The 15523-nt window shown below is 38.9% G+C and overlaps 1 protein-coding gene across 1 annotated transcript in view; it reads left to right on the top strand.

The window, feature by feature from the left end:
• Nucleotides 1–5221, top strand: part of LOC310719590 (mannosyl-oligosaccharide 1,2-alpha-mannosidase IA) — a 207509-nt gene extending 202288 nt beyond the window's left edge. Inside the window, exons 11-12 of the mRNA XM_083529462.1 lie at nt 1813–1928; nt 2679–5221. Of these exons, the coding sequence (XP_083385588.1) occupies nt 1813–1928; nt 2679–2832 (270 nt within the window). The 3' untranslated portion in view covers nt 2833–5221. The remainder of the gene's footprint in view (nt 1–1812; nt 1929–2678) is intronic.
• Nucleotides 5222–15523: the final 10302 nt, after the last annotated feature.

The raw sequence follows: 15523 nt of genomic DNA, 5'->3' as shown, positions 1-15523 counted from the left end.
ATTTGTATTTGATCGGGTTGATAAAAATGGCTTCACAATTTCAAAATACTTTAGTTTTTTCTATTTTTGTAGTTTTAAAACACTGTTAAATACTTTGTAAGAAGTCTACATGATGACATCATATAACAGACGTGTTGAGATCAGAACAGAAGCTTAACCAGCTTTCAAATACATGTCCAATGATTGATAAATAAATATTTGATTGCCAAATAATGTACCCTAAGTGAATTAGCTGGTTAGTGGATCATTATTTTGCATCCCATTGTATGAATGACTGCCTGACACATGATACATTACTATATTTATGATTAACAATCAAATGATGAATCAGTTAGAAACTAGTTGCTATGAATGCAGGTGCCATCAGTAGTTTTCTATGAATGACGTGTTTGTCATGGAGTCGGTGCTGCTGATGTAACGCAGCCCTTCGTTACCAAACACCAAATAACTCAATTAGGATACAATTATGAGTCTTTCACAAACTGTTGGTTACTTTCAAACTAACCCTCATTTATGAGATCACAGGAATATTGTATGTGAATATTTGATCTGTTAACTGGTTGCATATGTCAGATTTATTGCGCAACTCTGCCCTCTCACCTAAATTGTGTCCCCGGTAATAATCCTCTAAATGAAGAATAGGTCGGAATTCTTGCCAGACTTCTGCAGTGTTTCTTCTGCTCCTGGGTTAGCAGGCTCTGGAAGAACTTGGCAGTAATGTGACCCATGTTCAGATCACGCGTGAAGATTAACTGGACTGTTCCGGACCACACCCCTAGGATAGCAGCAATGTTGTGGACTGTTCTCCAACGATCAGCATGCACATTTTCAGGGCTTGAGCTCGAGGACTTCTTAATCTCTCGTCGTCTTCCAGGGTTGTTCTTCCACTCTTGAAGAACGCATTCCACTCGAAACACCTCGAAGGATTGCCATTAAAAACAACTCGAATCGTGTCAAGCGTCTCGGTGGCAGATTTGCCCGGTTTGACGCAGAATTTCAGGTTTGCTCTTTGTTCTAACTTTCTGTCCATGATGAAATCGCAGGTAATGCAGGTGGTCAGAATAGCGCCAGTTGCACAGTTGATGGCTTTTGGGACGCTGATTTAATAAGGTTCTTTCTGTGACTGTGCGTGCAGCCTTGTGCTTCCATCTGTTGGAATGTCACAAAACAAGACTTGAAACTTTTTGACACGCCACTGCTATATTATAAAGTTGAAAAAATATAAGTGTTGATTGAAATATTTTTTTTTTTTACCTGCTTTAAGAACATGTGGCAGGTGGACAAATAGAGATTAGAAGGTTCACTACAGAGCAGCGAACATGCTATTTATTCCCATTAGCTTCTGCAAATGAATGCTTTGCTAAAGTCAGTGTATGAATACAGCTCGAGCATGTCTCTCTCTCTCTCTCTCTCTCTCTCTCTCTCTCTCTCTCTCTCTCTCTCTCTCTCTCTGTTTCTCCCTCTCTCTCTCTCTGACAGGATGACATGTTAATTATACCGTGGAAGAGCACTGAAATAGATATGTCACAATCATTTCCCAGAGAAACACAAGGGCCAGTCGTAATCACGGTCTAGATGTCTGCTTTGCTTGAGACTTAATAACGCCTTAATTTGCCGCGTCAGCGCTTTTTAAGTTGCCCGTCAAATATGTTCCTCCTCTGGCCAAAATGTATAGGACAGCATTTTGATGATTTTTTTAAACATTTTTTTCTTTAGTCACACAAGAAATGTATTCACTTTATTACTTGTTAGCCATGTCAGCAATTTTAAGAATGATAGAGTGGTTCTTTTTTATTCCGTTTCTTTTCGCAGGCACTGGAGAAATTTTGCCGCATCGACGGAGGTTATTCGGGGATCAGAGACGTCTACGCTACTACAGTCAGCCATGATAACATGCAGCAGAGCTTCTTCCTGTCTGAAACTCTGAAGTGAGTGCAAACTTAAGAGAAGTAACTTAGATCAAAAGGGATAAAAGTTGCTGTTACGCATTTACTCCCCATTTGCTGTTGTAATAGTTTCCATTTTTCGGGAAGAGGTTCCATTACATTTTGTAGTGAGCTTGTGGAGATTTGTGCTGATTCAGACATTATTAAAGTCAGGTACTGATGCAGGTGAGGTGAGGAAGCCTAGGGTGTGCCAATGCTCCAGTTCGTCCCAAAGGTGTTCAATAGGGTTGAGGTCAGAGCTCTATAGCAGGAGATCTTCCACTCCAACCCATGTCAATTATATCATAATGGAAGTGGCTTTCTGGAATGGGGCGCTGCCATGCAGGAACAGGTTCATGTCTCCTAGTTTAAGTGAAGTAAAACATTTTATGCTTGCGCATCCAACACATCCAAATTTGTGGTAACAGTTTGTGGAAGAGCCACATGTGGCTGAAGAAGAAAAGTCGGGTGTCCCAATACTTTTGCCTATGTAGTGTAAATGTGTGTCTTAAATAATACAATTAATAATAAATTAATACTATTCATGGAATTCTTTTTTTATTAACAACTTGATAAAAAAAAAAAAAAAACTAATTCTGATTAAATAACACAAGCAATTTAAACCCCAGCATTTTTTTTTTTTAAGAAAAAATTAAATAAATAAAAATTATTTTAATTATTAAGAGATAAGATTTTCTAATTTCAAAACAAAATTGTTTATTTGTTTGTTTGTTCATTGATTTTTCTATTCAGATACCTGTACCTGCTTTTCTCCGACGATGACCTGCTGCCGCTGGACGACTGGGTGTTCAACACCGAAGCTCATCCTTTACCCATCGTCCGCAGGAGCTGTTTAGAGGAGCACAGCGGCACCACGCGAGACATTCAACACACAAATCCAGTGTAACCTGCAGCGAAACACCCTGATACACACACACACACACACATATACACACACACATATACACACACACACACACACACACACACACACATACACACACACACACACACACACACACACACACACACATGTGCGAGCGCACAGCGAGGCAGGGCCTCGGTTTCACTAGCCCTCGCCGCAGCCTCTCGGCTCCTTTTTTTCCTGTAAAAGGTCTCGCACTGCACGCTGTGATTGTAATATCTGAGCCGGGACAATTCTCTGTGGACAATCAAAATGAAAATTACTTTTGTGACAAGAGCACCTTTGTTCCCTTCTTTCTTTCCTCTGTGAGGAAAATGGAATATTCTTCAAGCCCAGATTGGCGGGGTTGAGCACCGCCTCGTCACGGGCTACTTTTGAGAGAAAGAGAAAAATCGCTTCACTCTTCTTCAGCACTCTTGTTCTTTCTGTCCATCTTTTTACTCTTTTTTACAAGCTAGTGACGGGCAATTTGTGACCAACGATTTGTTTTTATCAATCACTTTTTTCAAGTGATTCACGAGCTCAAAAACGATAGAAAGCACTAAAATGACAACAAAGAAATCAAGGTACAGGCTGCATTTATTTTGCAGTAGAAAACCCCTGCTGCTGTTACCCAGCTTGCCTTCTCATTGTCTTAACCAGTTTTTGTCCCCTGTGGTCCTCATTAACCAGTTCACACTCCTATTTACATTCCACAATACCGTTACCAGATTTGCACCTCTCATACTGTTACTTTATCTGCCTTCCGCAGTGTTCAAACCTGGTCCTTATAACCGCGCCTGATCTGCATTTGTATCATGATTGGCTCACCCAGTCACTGCCCCTCTGCCAAAACATTCTCATCATTGCACATTGTTCTGTCAGTATGTAACTCAGTATTCCCACTCAGATTTCTACTGTTATTAAATCTGTGCCTACATTATAACCCAGTCTGCACCAGTCAGGCCATAACCCAGTCCTGTATATTGTCCAGTGTTGGTACATTCCTTGTGTCATGACTTGATCTGTGTCCTCTGTGTCACTAGCCAGTTTGTTTCAATGGTTGCATTACAATATCTGCCCCCACACCGTAACCCAATCTGCGTCATACCTCGCTACTCAATCCGCATCCATCATTTTACAACTGTATTCACTGTGTCGCTATCCAATCTGCGACACCTGGGTCGCCGCACAACCGTCCCAAGCGTTTCCCCGTGCTGTCACTCGATCAGCATTGTGTGTCTTTTGAATCAATCTACGTCCTCTGTATCACAAGCCGGTCAGTGTCTATGGTGACTTTACCATATCGGTTTTCCCTGTGTTGTAACCCGATCTGCATTACTCATGCCATTAGTTAATATTTACTTGCGTCCCATGTGTTATAACTTAATCTGGATCCCCATCGTTACCCGATATGTGCCCACTGTGTCACTATTTAATACCCGCTTCATACGAAACAATTTTTGAAGATTTTCTCGGATAGATTTCATTCATCAAATAGGAAAACTCACAAAAAGGAATCAGGCATTCGAACTTACAGAATCTTTTTCACCAAAGCTTTTCAGACATCAGTATTCTGAATTTTCTTTATTTATTTATTTTTATTATTCGTTTGCTTTTCAGCCAAGTCTAAGCGTCTGAAAAGTTGGGGGTGGCGGGGGTGGGGTGAAAGAGGGTTGGGGGGGTAAATCCATATTTCCTTTGAACAGTATCAGAGGCAAAGTGTAGAGGAAAGTAGAGAAGTAAGACAGCATTGTATCATGCATCAAAGACCAGCACAGGCCAAGTTCAAAACATTTCATAGGGCAGTATACACACACACACACACACACACACACACACACACACACACACACACAATATATATACATTTTTTTTCCCATCAATTAAAAAAAAGATCAAAAAAGGGACCTAAACCAAGTCCACGGATCGTCTCTGGCTCCCTTTATCTCCGCCCAAGCAGCTGCACTGAGTGTGTTGAGTTTTTTTTTCTTATTCGCCACTGACCACCGCAGGAATGTGCTGTACATAACCAAATGAGTGTGACTGTGTGTGACCTGTATTGTTAATCTGTTGATCTGCCCTGTTTTTTTTTTTTGTTTTTTTTTGCCCTTACATCTTTTTTTCTCATACTTCTCATTTCTTGTCTCACCCCCTCCCCCATTCATTTATATGATTTTTCTGTTCAATTCTATTCTTTCCTTTCATTTGATTCCCTCAGGTGTTTCTGGAAAAGGAGAATTTTTTTATGATTATTGTTACTTATGACTTATGCTATGAATTATCCTTGTTGATTTGACTTTCAATGTTGTTGTATATTTTCAGATACTGGATAAAAAAAAAAAATCTATATATCTGTGCACCTTTATACATTTAAAACAACTGCACAAACTGTGCGAGTCTGCGCCTTGTTATTTGTATCGATCATTTATCTTTAAGCCTTCACAAAATCATGCAAGTGATTAGATTGGGTATATAGATGTTATTACACCATATGAAAAAAAGCATTGGGACGCCTGACCTTTCCTGCTGTATGTGGTTCTTGTCTAAACTGTTACCACAAAATTAGAGGCACACAATTTTATAAGACGACTTCGGATGCCGTATAATAAAATTTTGCATCCATTTGATTTTAGAAACTCAAACCTGTTCCAGCACCAAGAACATATGGTTTACATGGTTTGGAGAAGAAGATCTCAACCTGAACACCTTTGGGATGGATTGGAACACTGGCTGCATCCCAGGCCTCATCACCTCACCTACATCAGTACCTATCTGACTTTACTAACACCCTTGTGGATGATGAACACAAATCTCCACAAGCACACTCCAAAATCTAGTGGAATCATAAGGGCATATTGGGACTAAATGTGGAATACGATGCTCAAAAAAGCACATACCGTACTTATGACCAGGTGTCCGCAAACTTTTGGCAATATAGTGCATCTCTAATATCAATACAGTAGGTCACTACTGTTTTGGCAGCAAAAGGGAACCAACGCAAGATTAGGCAGGTGGTCATAATGTTATGCCTGATCTGTGTAGTGTTGTGTGCATGAAGAAGGACATGCTCCAACCCATTCACACACACACACACACACACACACACAGAGACCACAAGAACAGTATATTAGGGCATTATTACGTGTCGAATAACACACTTGGGGTCAAGCTGTTATAGAAAAGAATTAACAACAGAGTGAATGACTACAAACAGTACAAAGATAAAACTAATAATAAATAATAAAAATACTTTTTAGTCATGTTCTTTGATGTGACTCGTTTCCTAAAAATGTCTAAAAGTAGACATGAGACAGACAAAAAGCAATAACGTGAAGGTTAAAGTTAAATAGTTAAATAAGTTAAAGATGTATAAATATTTAAATTAAGAGATTAAGGTAAATGTCATTTGGTTACTAAATTGGTACTTTTTAGAATAAAAAAAATAAATAATTTATTCAACGATAATGAAATCTGTGATTAAAAGTAATTTTAATAGACGAGCCGCTACTTCGACAATAGGTAATTAGGTGAAATTAATGGCTGACACAAATCATGTGACCTTTTCTTAAGGCTCTCCCACTTCATCGTGCCCTATCGTCCTCGAGGCCTTAGAACACTTGCATTAAGTGCGAATTTATGAATAGAGGAACGTAATTGCAATTAGTGCTAAATTTATGAGGTCATATGTCTATTCATTTGTTTCCTGAGTAATTATGGTATTTCATCTGGGAAAATAATGTTAATGAAATACGGATAATGGCTTTAGCATGACCGCCAGAAGCAAATAATCCTGAGGCAAAAGGAAACAGGGATTATTTAATGCTAGTTTTATATAAGTCTGTGTACATTCGGTTCATTCGCTTTCTTTATTTCAAAATGTGAATTACGATGCCTTTTTACCATTTTCTTTTATTGAATATTGAAAGCATTAAAAGGAGGAAATGTGTTTTATTGTTCCTGAGCACACAAAAAGAGAGAATTAGTTATTTATTAATCACATAACCTTACCTGAAAGTAAAACTATTTTATTGATGGTTGTTTTTTGTGAAGAATATTCCTCCACTTTAGAGCCATTTAAGCAAATTCTCTGGTTCTCTAACTAATATGATAATCATCTAGAGCAACGTATTTAGCATTTGCAGACAATCTAGTAGCACATGCTGTGGGGTGGAGCAGGACATGGTGGTGTTGTTCTGCAATGAAATTTTAATTTATGCCATGTGGCCGATGCCCTTATCCAGAGCAACTTACAGTTATCTCAGTTATACAGCTGAGCAATTGAGCGGTAAGGGCCTTGCACAAAGGCCCAGTAGTGGCAGCTTGGTGGTGCTGGATTTTGAATCCATGACCTTTCAATCAGAAGTCCAACATTCCTCATTATATGAGCTACAATTTCCCTCAATGAGGGTTTAAAGAATTTGTGCATGGCATAGCATTGTAAAAAAATGGACATCTCGTTGCTTTGAAAAGCACATGGTGATTTATAAGTACTTTTCAGAGCAAATCCAGAATTTTCAACGAATCCACTGATCGATTTTATTTTTTATCAGTAGTTTTACATCCCGGTTGCCACAGTGCCACAAAACCATATAACTTGTGATAAAATGAAATCAGAGGAAATTATAAATGTGGTGTATTTCAAATATTTTACTTATTTACATTTTCAGCAAAAAAAAATTGCTTTTAAGACACGTTTTTCATTTTTAAGACACAAAACTAATGAGGACAGCGTAAACAGAGGAGCATACGCAAGAGCCTTAGCTTGTTTCAGGCCTTAGTAGATTCCAACACATCCAAAATGAATTCTTGATTCTCTGAAGTTGAGACTTGGATCCATTTCTTTCTAAATCTATTGCTATTGTAATGCACACAAGACAAATTTTTAGTGAATTAAGGATTATTTTTACTATAATTAATATTATTTTTGTTAATTTATTTTATCCTACATTATTATATCATGGGCTAACAAAGTTAACAAATTTAAATTTTCCGATGGAATGTTGATGGGAGGGTAACATTAGCTATCTAGCTAAACAAACCATGGATGCTTAGCTAGGGGTATGGCTGGACCACCAGAGCTTGTTCCTAGGTCATTAATAAAGTTCAGCAATGTTAGCATGTTTGGTAGCGGGTGGTTGTTACTTCAGAAAATTTGTGTTCTTATCTCCCCCTACAGGCCGGGTGCAAGTATAGGCCATATCTCCGACCAGCATGTGTATACTTTATGTGATCAACTTCATAACTTCACCCTTTATGCATGTGTTAATGGATTGCTCTGTGCAAGACTATTAGACTATTATGGAGGTAAATGTTTGCATTACTGCATTTAAATTTGCCTACTCCTCCCCCCAAATTTCATAAAATCAACCATTGGAAAAATATTGCACTGAAATGATACAACTCCCTTCGAGGAGCCGATGAAACACATTTTGGTTTTCGCTGGAGGATTTTTTTGGCTATTGCAGGTGCTTGCAAAATCAGTGCTGCAAAGGTTAATGTTTCAAAGACAAATAAAAAATATATTTAGCAGCTATAATAGGTTCGTATCATGTCTGTGTAGAGTGTTTTCTTCACATGCTCAGACACAGAAACACACACACACACACACACACTACACTTTCACCAAGGAAACAGGGACAGAATGCATAATATAGGCCTCTTCCTTTCTCCTCTCTCTCTCTCTCTCTCTCTCTCTCTCTCTCTCTCTCTCTCTCTCTCTCTCTCTCTCTCTCTCTCTCTTTCTCTCTCTCTGCATCTTGTTTGGCCCTCCTTTCTCAATTCCATCTCCCTGCTTTCACGCTTTGTTGAACATAGTTATTTTCCCACAGGGTTCCTGTGTGTATGAGAGGAAAGAGAAAGGAAGAGCAAAACATCACTTCATGTTTCTTCCCTGTAGAGAAAGCTGCTGCAAATCTCAGGAAAAGACGCCGAAGATAAAGAATCCCTATGCAATGTCTTGATTGATAATATTTAACTGTATGTTAAGTGTATGTAACAAAGACTGATGACTATCATTAAATATAATATAACTTGAATCTTTGAAGTATATATGGTCATATACAGTAAGAATTTCTGATTAATAAAAACAGGCTTTTCTTAGAAATTCTATGTACCAAAGCTCATTGGAGCACTAGCACTAGTTTGGACCTGGTAAGAGCTAGAAATGATACAAGTAATTAACTTCGCAAAGCATGCTAGATGTTCATTAATGTTCACTAGAAGCCTTTAGTGGTCAGAAAATATAGCCATGTGTACGGTTCTACAGTTATAGCCATGAATTAAAAAATCTGGGCAAGCAAAAGAAATAAACAGCCAATATAAGGCATGTCAAATAAATGTTTGTTGATTTAGCTTATACTTTTTTTTGTTTTCAAATCAACATACATTTCCTTTATAGGTCTGTAATGAGAAGTTTGTAAGATTAATATTTTAAAAAAAAAACAAGACGAAGACGATGTTTATTAAAAGTTACATCTATCCCCTTGGTCTGTTGGTAGACCCTAACAGGTTGGTTGGGCCTTGCCTTCCACTTGTGTTGTTTTTGGCCCCAACCAAGTTGGTGGAGTCTTGCCTTCCCCTTTGTCTGTTGGCAGCCTCTACAAATTTGGTGGAACCTTGCCTTCCCCTTGGTTTGTTTTTGGCCTCAACCAGGTTGGTGGAGTCTTGCCTTCCCACTGGTCTGTTGGTGGCCTCTACAAATTTGGTTGAACCTTTTCTTTCCTTTTGTCTGTTGGTAGCCCCTACTAAGTTGGTGAAGAATTGTCTTCCCCTTGGTCTTTTGGTGGCCCCAAGCAATTTTGGTAGATTAACTACCTTACTTACTTACACATTTCTGTAACCATATTAATCTGATTATGGTTGCGTTGGATCTATGATTATCTCCACGGCATGTCTTAAAGATACAGCTTAGATGGCATGTCAGTCCCTCAGAATACACTATGCACACACTCATTCACACATAGTAGAAATTCTTTTCACAGTTTACATCTTGGCATGTTTTTGCTAGGTAAGAGGAATCCAGAGACCCGGAAGGAAACTAACATTGGAAATAGAAATGAAAGGAGTGGTAAGGGAAAAAAAACTTCACAGATACCAAAAATCAGGTGTCTTAAATTTTATCTGCAAATGCCTGGTGTGGCTGCAAGCTTTTATTCCAACCGCACAGGAGCAACAATGATTCCACTTGTTTAATCAGTTCATCTTGGGTCCCAATAATGGAATATAGGCCTGCAGCTACAGCAGCCCTTCATGGAGAAGATTAAAGACCCCCTGACAAGCATAAGTTCAAACCAAGGACCCTGGAGCTGTGAGGCAGAAATGCTACCCACTGCACCCCCACTTTACCCACTTTATTCTACCTGCCCTGGGGCATTTACAATATGCTAGATATTTAAACTGGTCTAAAAACTACTTGAGGACAAAAATAATAGCTTCAGAAAAGAAGTTTATGGAACTGATTAGGACAGGGACTGCAGTCGGTGTGGACTGAAACCCAATTTTCAACCCATGTAATGGGTAAATTTAATTACCTTCAGTTGACTTCAGAATTTTATGCTTAGTTGGAACAGAACCCGATATCTGCATTTAATTTTGGGGGATAACCCTCCTTTGGCTCACTAGGCATCATTATGGGCAGTTTAGTTTAGCATAGTCCACCAAATGTCATGTTTTTTGCATGTAAGAAGAAACCAAGGAACCCATATAACTAATAAACTATAACAGTAATAAAGTAAAGGACTCTCGGCTGTGAGGTGGCATCATATCTCATCATTTGGTAAATGTGAAATGTGTGCTTCTGTGGTTATTGGAGGTTAGTCACAGGAAATGCGGCTCTATTGTTTCATTTCCAGCCCTGATTATTTTCCAACAACCACTTATTCCAAATCTTGCTTTCTGAGTTTTCTGCGTTATTCTCTGTCTTTTAGTAGACCATGTAAGTCCCCACACAGGCATATTTTATTCTGAAAATCTTTATTCAAAATACAGCTCACTTTCACCCTTCACTTCTTTTTAGACAGATGGAATGTTGTATTTGAATTTCTTAACTAGTGTGACATTTATGGAAAAATGCCCAGTCCAGCAACCTGATTTGACTATACAATACTCCAACGAGAGAAACTAGAGAACTAGAGTGATCTGGCAGCAGTTGTCTAGCAGAAGGAAGGAGAATCCGTCTGCTGGGAATAAATCCCATTTCGTGCTGCCAGAGATTTGGCTCATGTTGCTCTACACCTAATGGCAAATCTTAGAGTGTGTGGTATGTAGCTCTTTTTCTTACTTTTTTTCTGAAATTTATTTAGATTTTGTTGGAGCATTTGATCACTTTATAAACCAGTGATAACTCTAAAGAGTTTTAAGACATTTGGCTCATAATATTTGCTGATGTAAAACCTGAACAGGATGTCAGGCTATCAGTACTAGTTTTTCAGATCTGGACCATGTCCTATGTGCACTAGATAACAATCGAAATTCATAAAAAAAAAAAATGGATCAAGGCTAGTTCTACATTTGGAAAAATAGAAAATGGATCAGTGCTATATCCATGTTTTTGACAATTGATGATGTGGACTAGCTCCATGTTTCTGCACAATGCATCAGGACTAATTGATGTTTCTGTAAATCGATGATGTGTATTACTGAAATGGTTCCCCACCTGCCCACACTCATGCTCTTTTACCCAGACTGTACAGCTCCTGGCCCCTCAGCCATACCGAGCACCAGTCCGTCGTCTTCCTGTGACAGAATGATTAAAAACAAAGCCTAGACTGTGCAACACTTTAGATCTGTTTTTTTTTTTTAGCACACAAACCTGAAACCAATAAGAGGTCTTTCTTGCGATATATTAGAATGCGATATATTCAATCCTACTGGAGAAACAAATCAAACTGATAAACCTGAGCAGCAGTTAACCTGAAAGGCCCAGACTCACATTCTATGGCTAGCTTTAATGCAGTACTTTAGCTTTATCTAGACGTAGCCGAAAATAAAATCAGATATATAATATTGTGTGTGTGTGTGTGTGTGTGTGTGTGTGTGTGTGTGTGTGTGTGTCAGAAGTCTGGATCAATTCTGTATAAAAAATTTTTGTTTGTTATTTTCACCATTAGCAGCTATTTTGCAACACTTTTGGTCATGCTAATGGTACAATTAGCATTAAATATTTTTTGTATTTTCATCATCCACTTGATTTTTTAAAAACGTATTCGTTGCATTGTATATTTTCGCATATCTGATGTTTGCTCAGGTGATTACACAGTGGGGTGGAATTTGACAGTCAGCTGGCCAAACATTCACTACAGGTGATTTGAGATTATAGTCTTATCAGTACATTATTTACCGAGCCATTGGGGTTGCAAAAGCCAGTGCACTCTTAGTGCCGGTCCCAAGCCCGGATAAATGAGGAGGGTTGCGTTAGGAAGGGCATCCAGCGTAAAACATGTGCCAAATCAAACATGCGGATTACGAATTAGACTTTCACCCGGATTGGTCGAGGCCTGGGTTACCAATAACCGCCACAGGTATTGTAAGACAACAGGGTACCGGTGGAAATTGGGCTACTGTTGGCCGAAGAAGGAGAAGAAGAGGAGGAAGACGTCTACAGAGACAGCATGGAAAGGAGGAGTGTAGGAGAGTGGATGTTCGGGTTGGTACTTTAAATGTTGGTACAATGACTGGTAAAGGGCGAGAGGTAGCTGATATGATGGAGAGGAGAAAGGTAGATATGTTTTGTGTTCAGACCTGCGATGTTGTATGGTTTAGAGACAGTGGCTTTAACTAAAGATGCCAATGATAGAGATGGTCATTGGGAGTGACGACGATGGACAGGATTAGAAATGAGTTTATTAGAGGGACAGCGCATGTAGGACGTTTTGGGGACAAAGTAAGAAAGGGCCTGACTGAGATGTTTTGGTCATGTGCAGAGGAGGGACATAGGGTATATGTAGAATGCTCAGGATGGAGCCACCAGAAAGGAGGAAAAGAGGAAGACCAAGGAGGAGGTTTATGGATGTGGTTGGGGGGAGGCATGCAGGTAGTTGGTGTGAAAGAGTGTGGACAGAGTGGTATTGAGATGAATAATCCGCTGTAGCGACCCCTAATGGGAGCAGCCGAAAGAAGAAGAGTAGATTATATTATTTTCATATATATTATATATAAAAATACACTGAACAGTGATGGAAATAGAGCGTGAACACAGAGTGTAACGCAGATGTGGGATTAACCTTTAATTCTATCAAGGTAATTTACTTAGCAGCACTCTCCCTAAGGCCTGAACATAAACTTCCTTCATTCCCCAATAGGGGCTCGTGAGTTATAGGTTTCATTAACAGTTAATGTCGTAAGCGCTTAAGAGAGGAGGAGAACGAAACAACGGCTTTGTAGGCAAGATTCATTTCCATTTCTTATGGTTCGTTACACATTGGAGAATCCTCAAGATCCGGTTTAAAAGCTTCCTGACATGACATTGTTACCTTCATGTAGTAATACCAAACACAGTGGTACATTTTGTTGACAACAAAGTACACATTTTTAGCCGTGTATTTGAGGTGTTTGCGTTTCATTAAACGAAGATTCTACTTGAGATTCCATTCTAGCTTCTACACAACAGTCCTGTATCAATACAAGCTGTTCTTTACAGCATGATGAAAGCCAATGGTCTCTTTGTGGCCCCTGAGGCAGCTATTCTCTGAAACTGGAAGAGCGCTACTTAATCAGTGACAGCCATTACAGATGACGATGCACAGCGCTCATTAACGAGATAGAATATTTTCCAGCTTTAGAAACGTACTGGTGCTATGGCAGCACATCGAGCAATTATGACAAAGAGTCAATCAAAAATTAAATGGAAAATATAGGCAGTAGTAACGAATGCAATAAAAGGATAACAGAGAAAACACCTGGAATTAAGCCGCTATGGCAGAAGTTACTGATTTGCTTTTTCCGCAATAACATTTACAGCATTTGACAGATGCCCTTAGGCAGAGCTACTTACAATTATCACTTTCATTCAACTGAGCAGTTAAGGGTTAAGAGCCTTGCTCAAGGCCCCAGTAGTGACGGCTTAGTGGTGCTTTGATTTGAACTTTGATTTTCCTTTGAGTCTGGTTCCTCTCAAGGTTTCTTCCTCATAACATCTAAGGGAGTTTTTCCTATAATTTTTACATTCTGTAAAGCTGATTTGCGTCAATGTCCATTTTGAAAAGTGCTATAGAAATAAACTTGAAGTGAATTGAATTAAATTGAATCGAATTTAACTCATGGGTAATGTGCATGCCTAAGCCACGCCTTCTAATTTTGTATGCCACACAAAAAACAAGGCGTATGCAAATGAAGCCATACCCTCATATGCATAAGCCAAGTCCTCTCATTCTGTATGCCACACAAAAACCAGGCCTATGCAATTTGAGCTATGCCCTCATCTGCATAAGCCACGCCCTCTCATTCTGTAGGCCACACGAAAACAAGGCAAATGCTGACACTAAAACATTTTTGATTTGAAACATTTGCATCTCCAGCTCTGACAGTATAAGCTAAGCCGACAGCTCGTGTCCAATTCTGTAAAAGTTCTCACTCGCCTCGGGCATACTCTTGGCAATATGCCAGCTGCATTCATCAAGATGGCATTGTAAATTTGTCCAGAGCACTAGTGTAAATGTTGTACAGTAAGCTATACATAGTGACTTTAACGACATAACCCGAATGACAAATTTGCATTTAAATAGAGGCCTTTATGGGGTGTGCACTGGGGTGCACTGGAACAATGTGATAACTCGCTGTTCCACTTCTGGAGTTCCTCGCCCTCTCTGAGGAGTGCATAAAGAGCATGTTCCAGCAGCAGGCGAAGCCTGGTGTAAGAATAGGTGCTTGTACACAGTGTGTAAACAGACTCACTGTGCATTGCAATACTGTGAGCACTAACTTATCTTTATAATCTACCTTTGAGAAGTATCCCCATTAAAAGCATTAGAATACATTCAGTGATGAGTTAGAACATCGAGTCCTCACTATTAGGACAAAAGCAAAATAAAAAAGATCTATTTAAAATCTCTAAAACAGCCACACAGTACTGAAGCCAAATGGATGCTCAGACCCATGAGTCTTTGGTAAGTTTCTAATTAACTGATTAAAACTCAACTATCAGCCAGAACTCAAATATTTCTTATCCAAGGCCATGAGCCTTTACAATTTTGGTGTTTTCAAACACTGAATGTTGTCATTGTCTTCTTTTCTCTTTAAACAAACTGCTAAAATTGTAAGTCAATTTTGATAGATAGATAGATAGATAGATAGATAGATAGATAGATAGATAGATAGATAGATAGATAGATAGATAGATAGATAGATAGATAGATAGATAGATAGATAGATAGATAGATAGATAGATAGATAGACAATAATTGCATTTTTCAAATGAAGCCTAATTGTGTGCTTTTGTGAACATTCCACAGGAAGGAAAACGCAAAAAATAAATAGTTTATGAAACAAGCTTAACATTTTTATTTGTTTTGGTTGACTTTTCCTCACAATGTCCTGCTTTTCTTGAAAAACGTCCATCCTGTAAATTTTTCTTGTTAGTGTATCCATAACCAAACCTTTTCTTCCCCGTCAACTATTGTGGAATGAAAATACAGCGATTAAGTGCACATAAATATATTTGAGCTTGTGCAGCTTGGTGTAGATGCGGGTTGTGAGC

The sequence above is a fragment of the Silurus aristotelis genome (genome assembly GCF_946808225.1).
Source record: "Silurus aristotelis genome assembly, chromosome: 25".
NCBI classification, from domain to species: Eukaryota; Metazoa; Chordata; class Actinopteri; order Siluriformes; family Siluridae; genus Silurus; species Silurus aristotelis.
The sequence above is the reverse complement of the archived record's forward strand: the minus strand, read 5'-3'. Positions and strand labels throughout refer to the sequence as shown.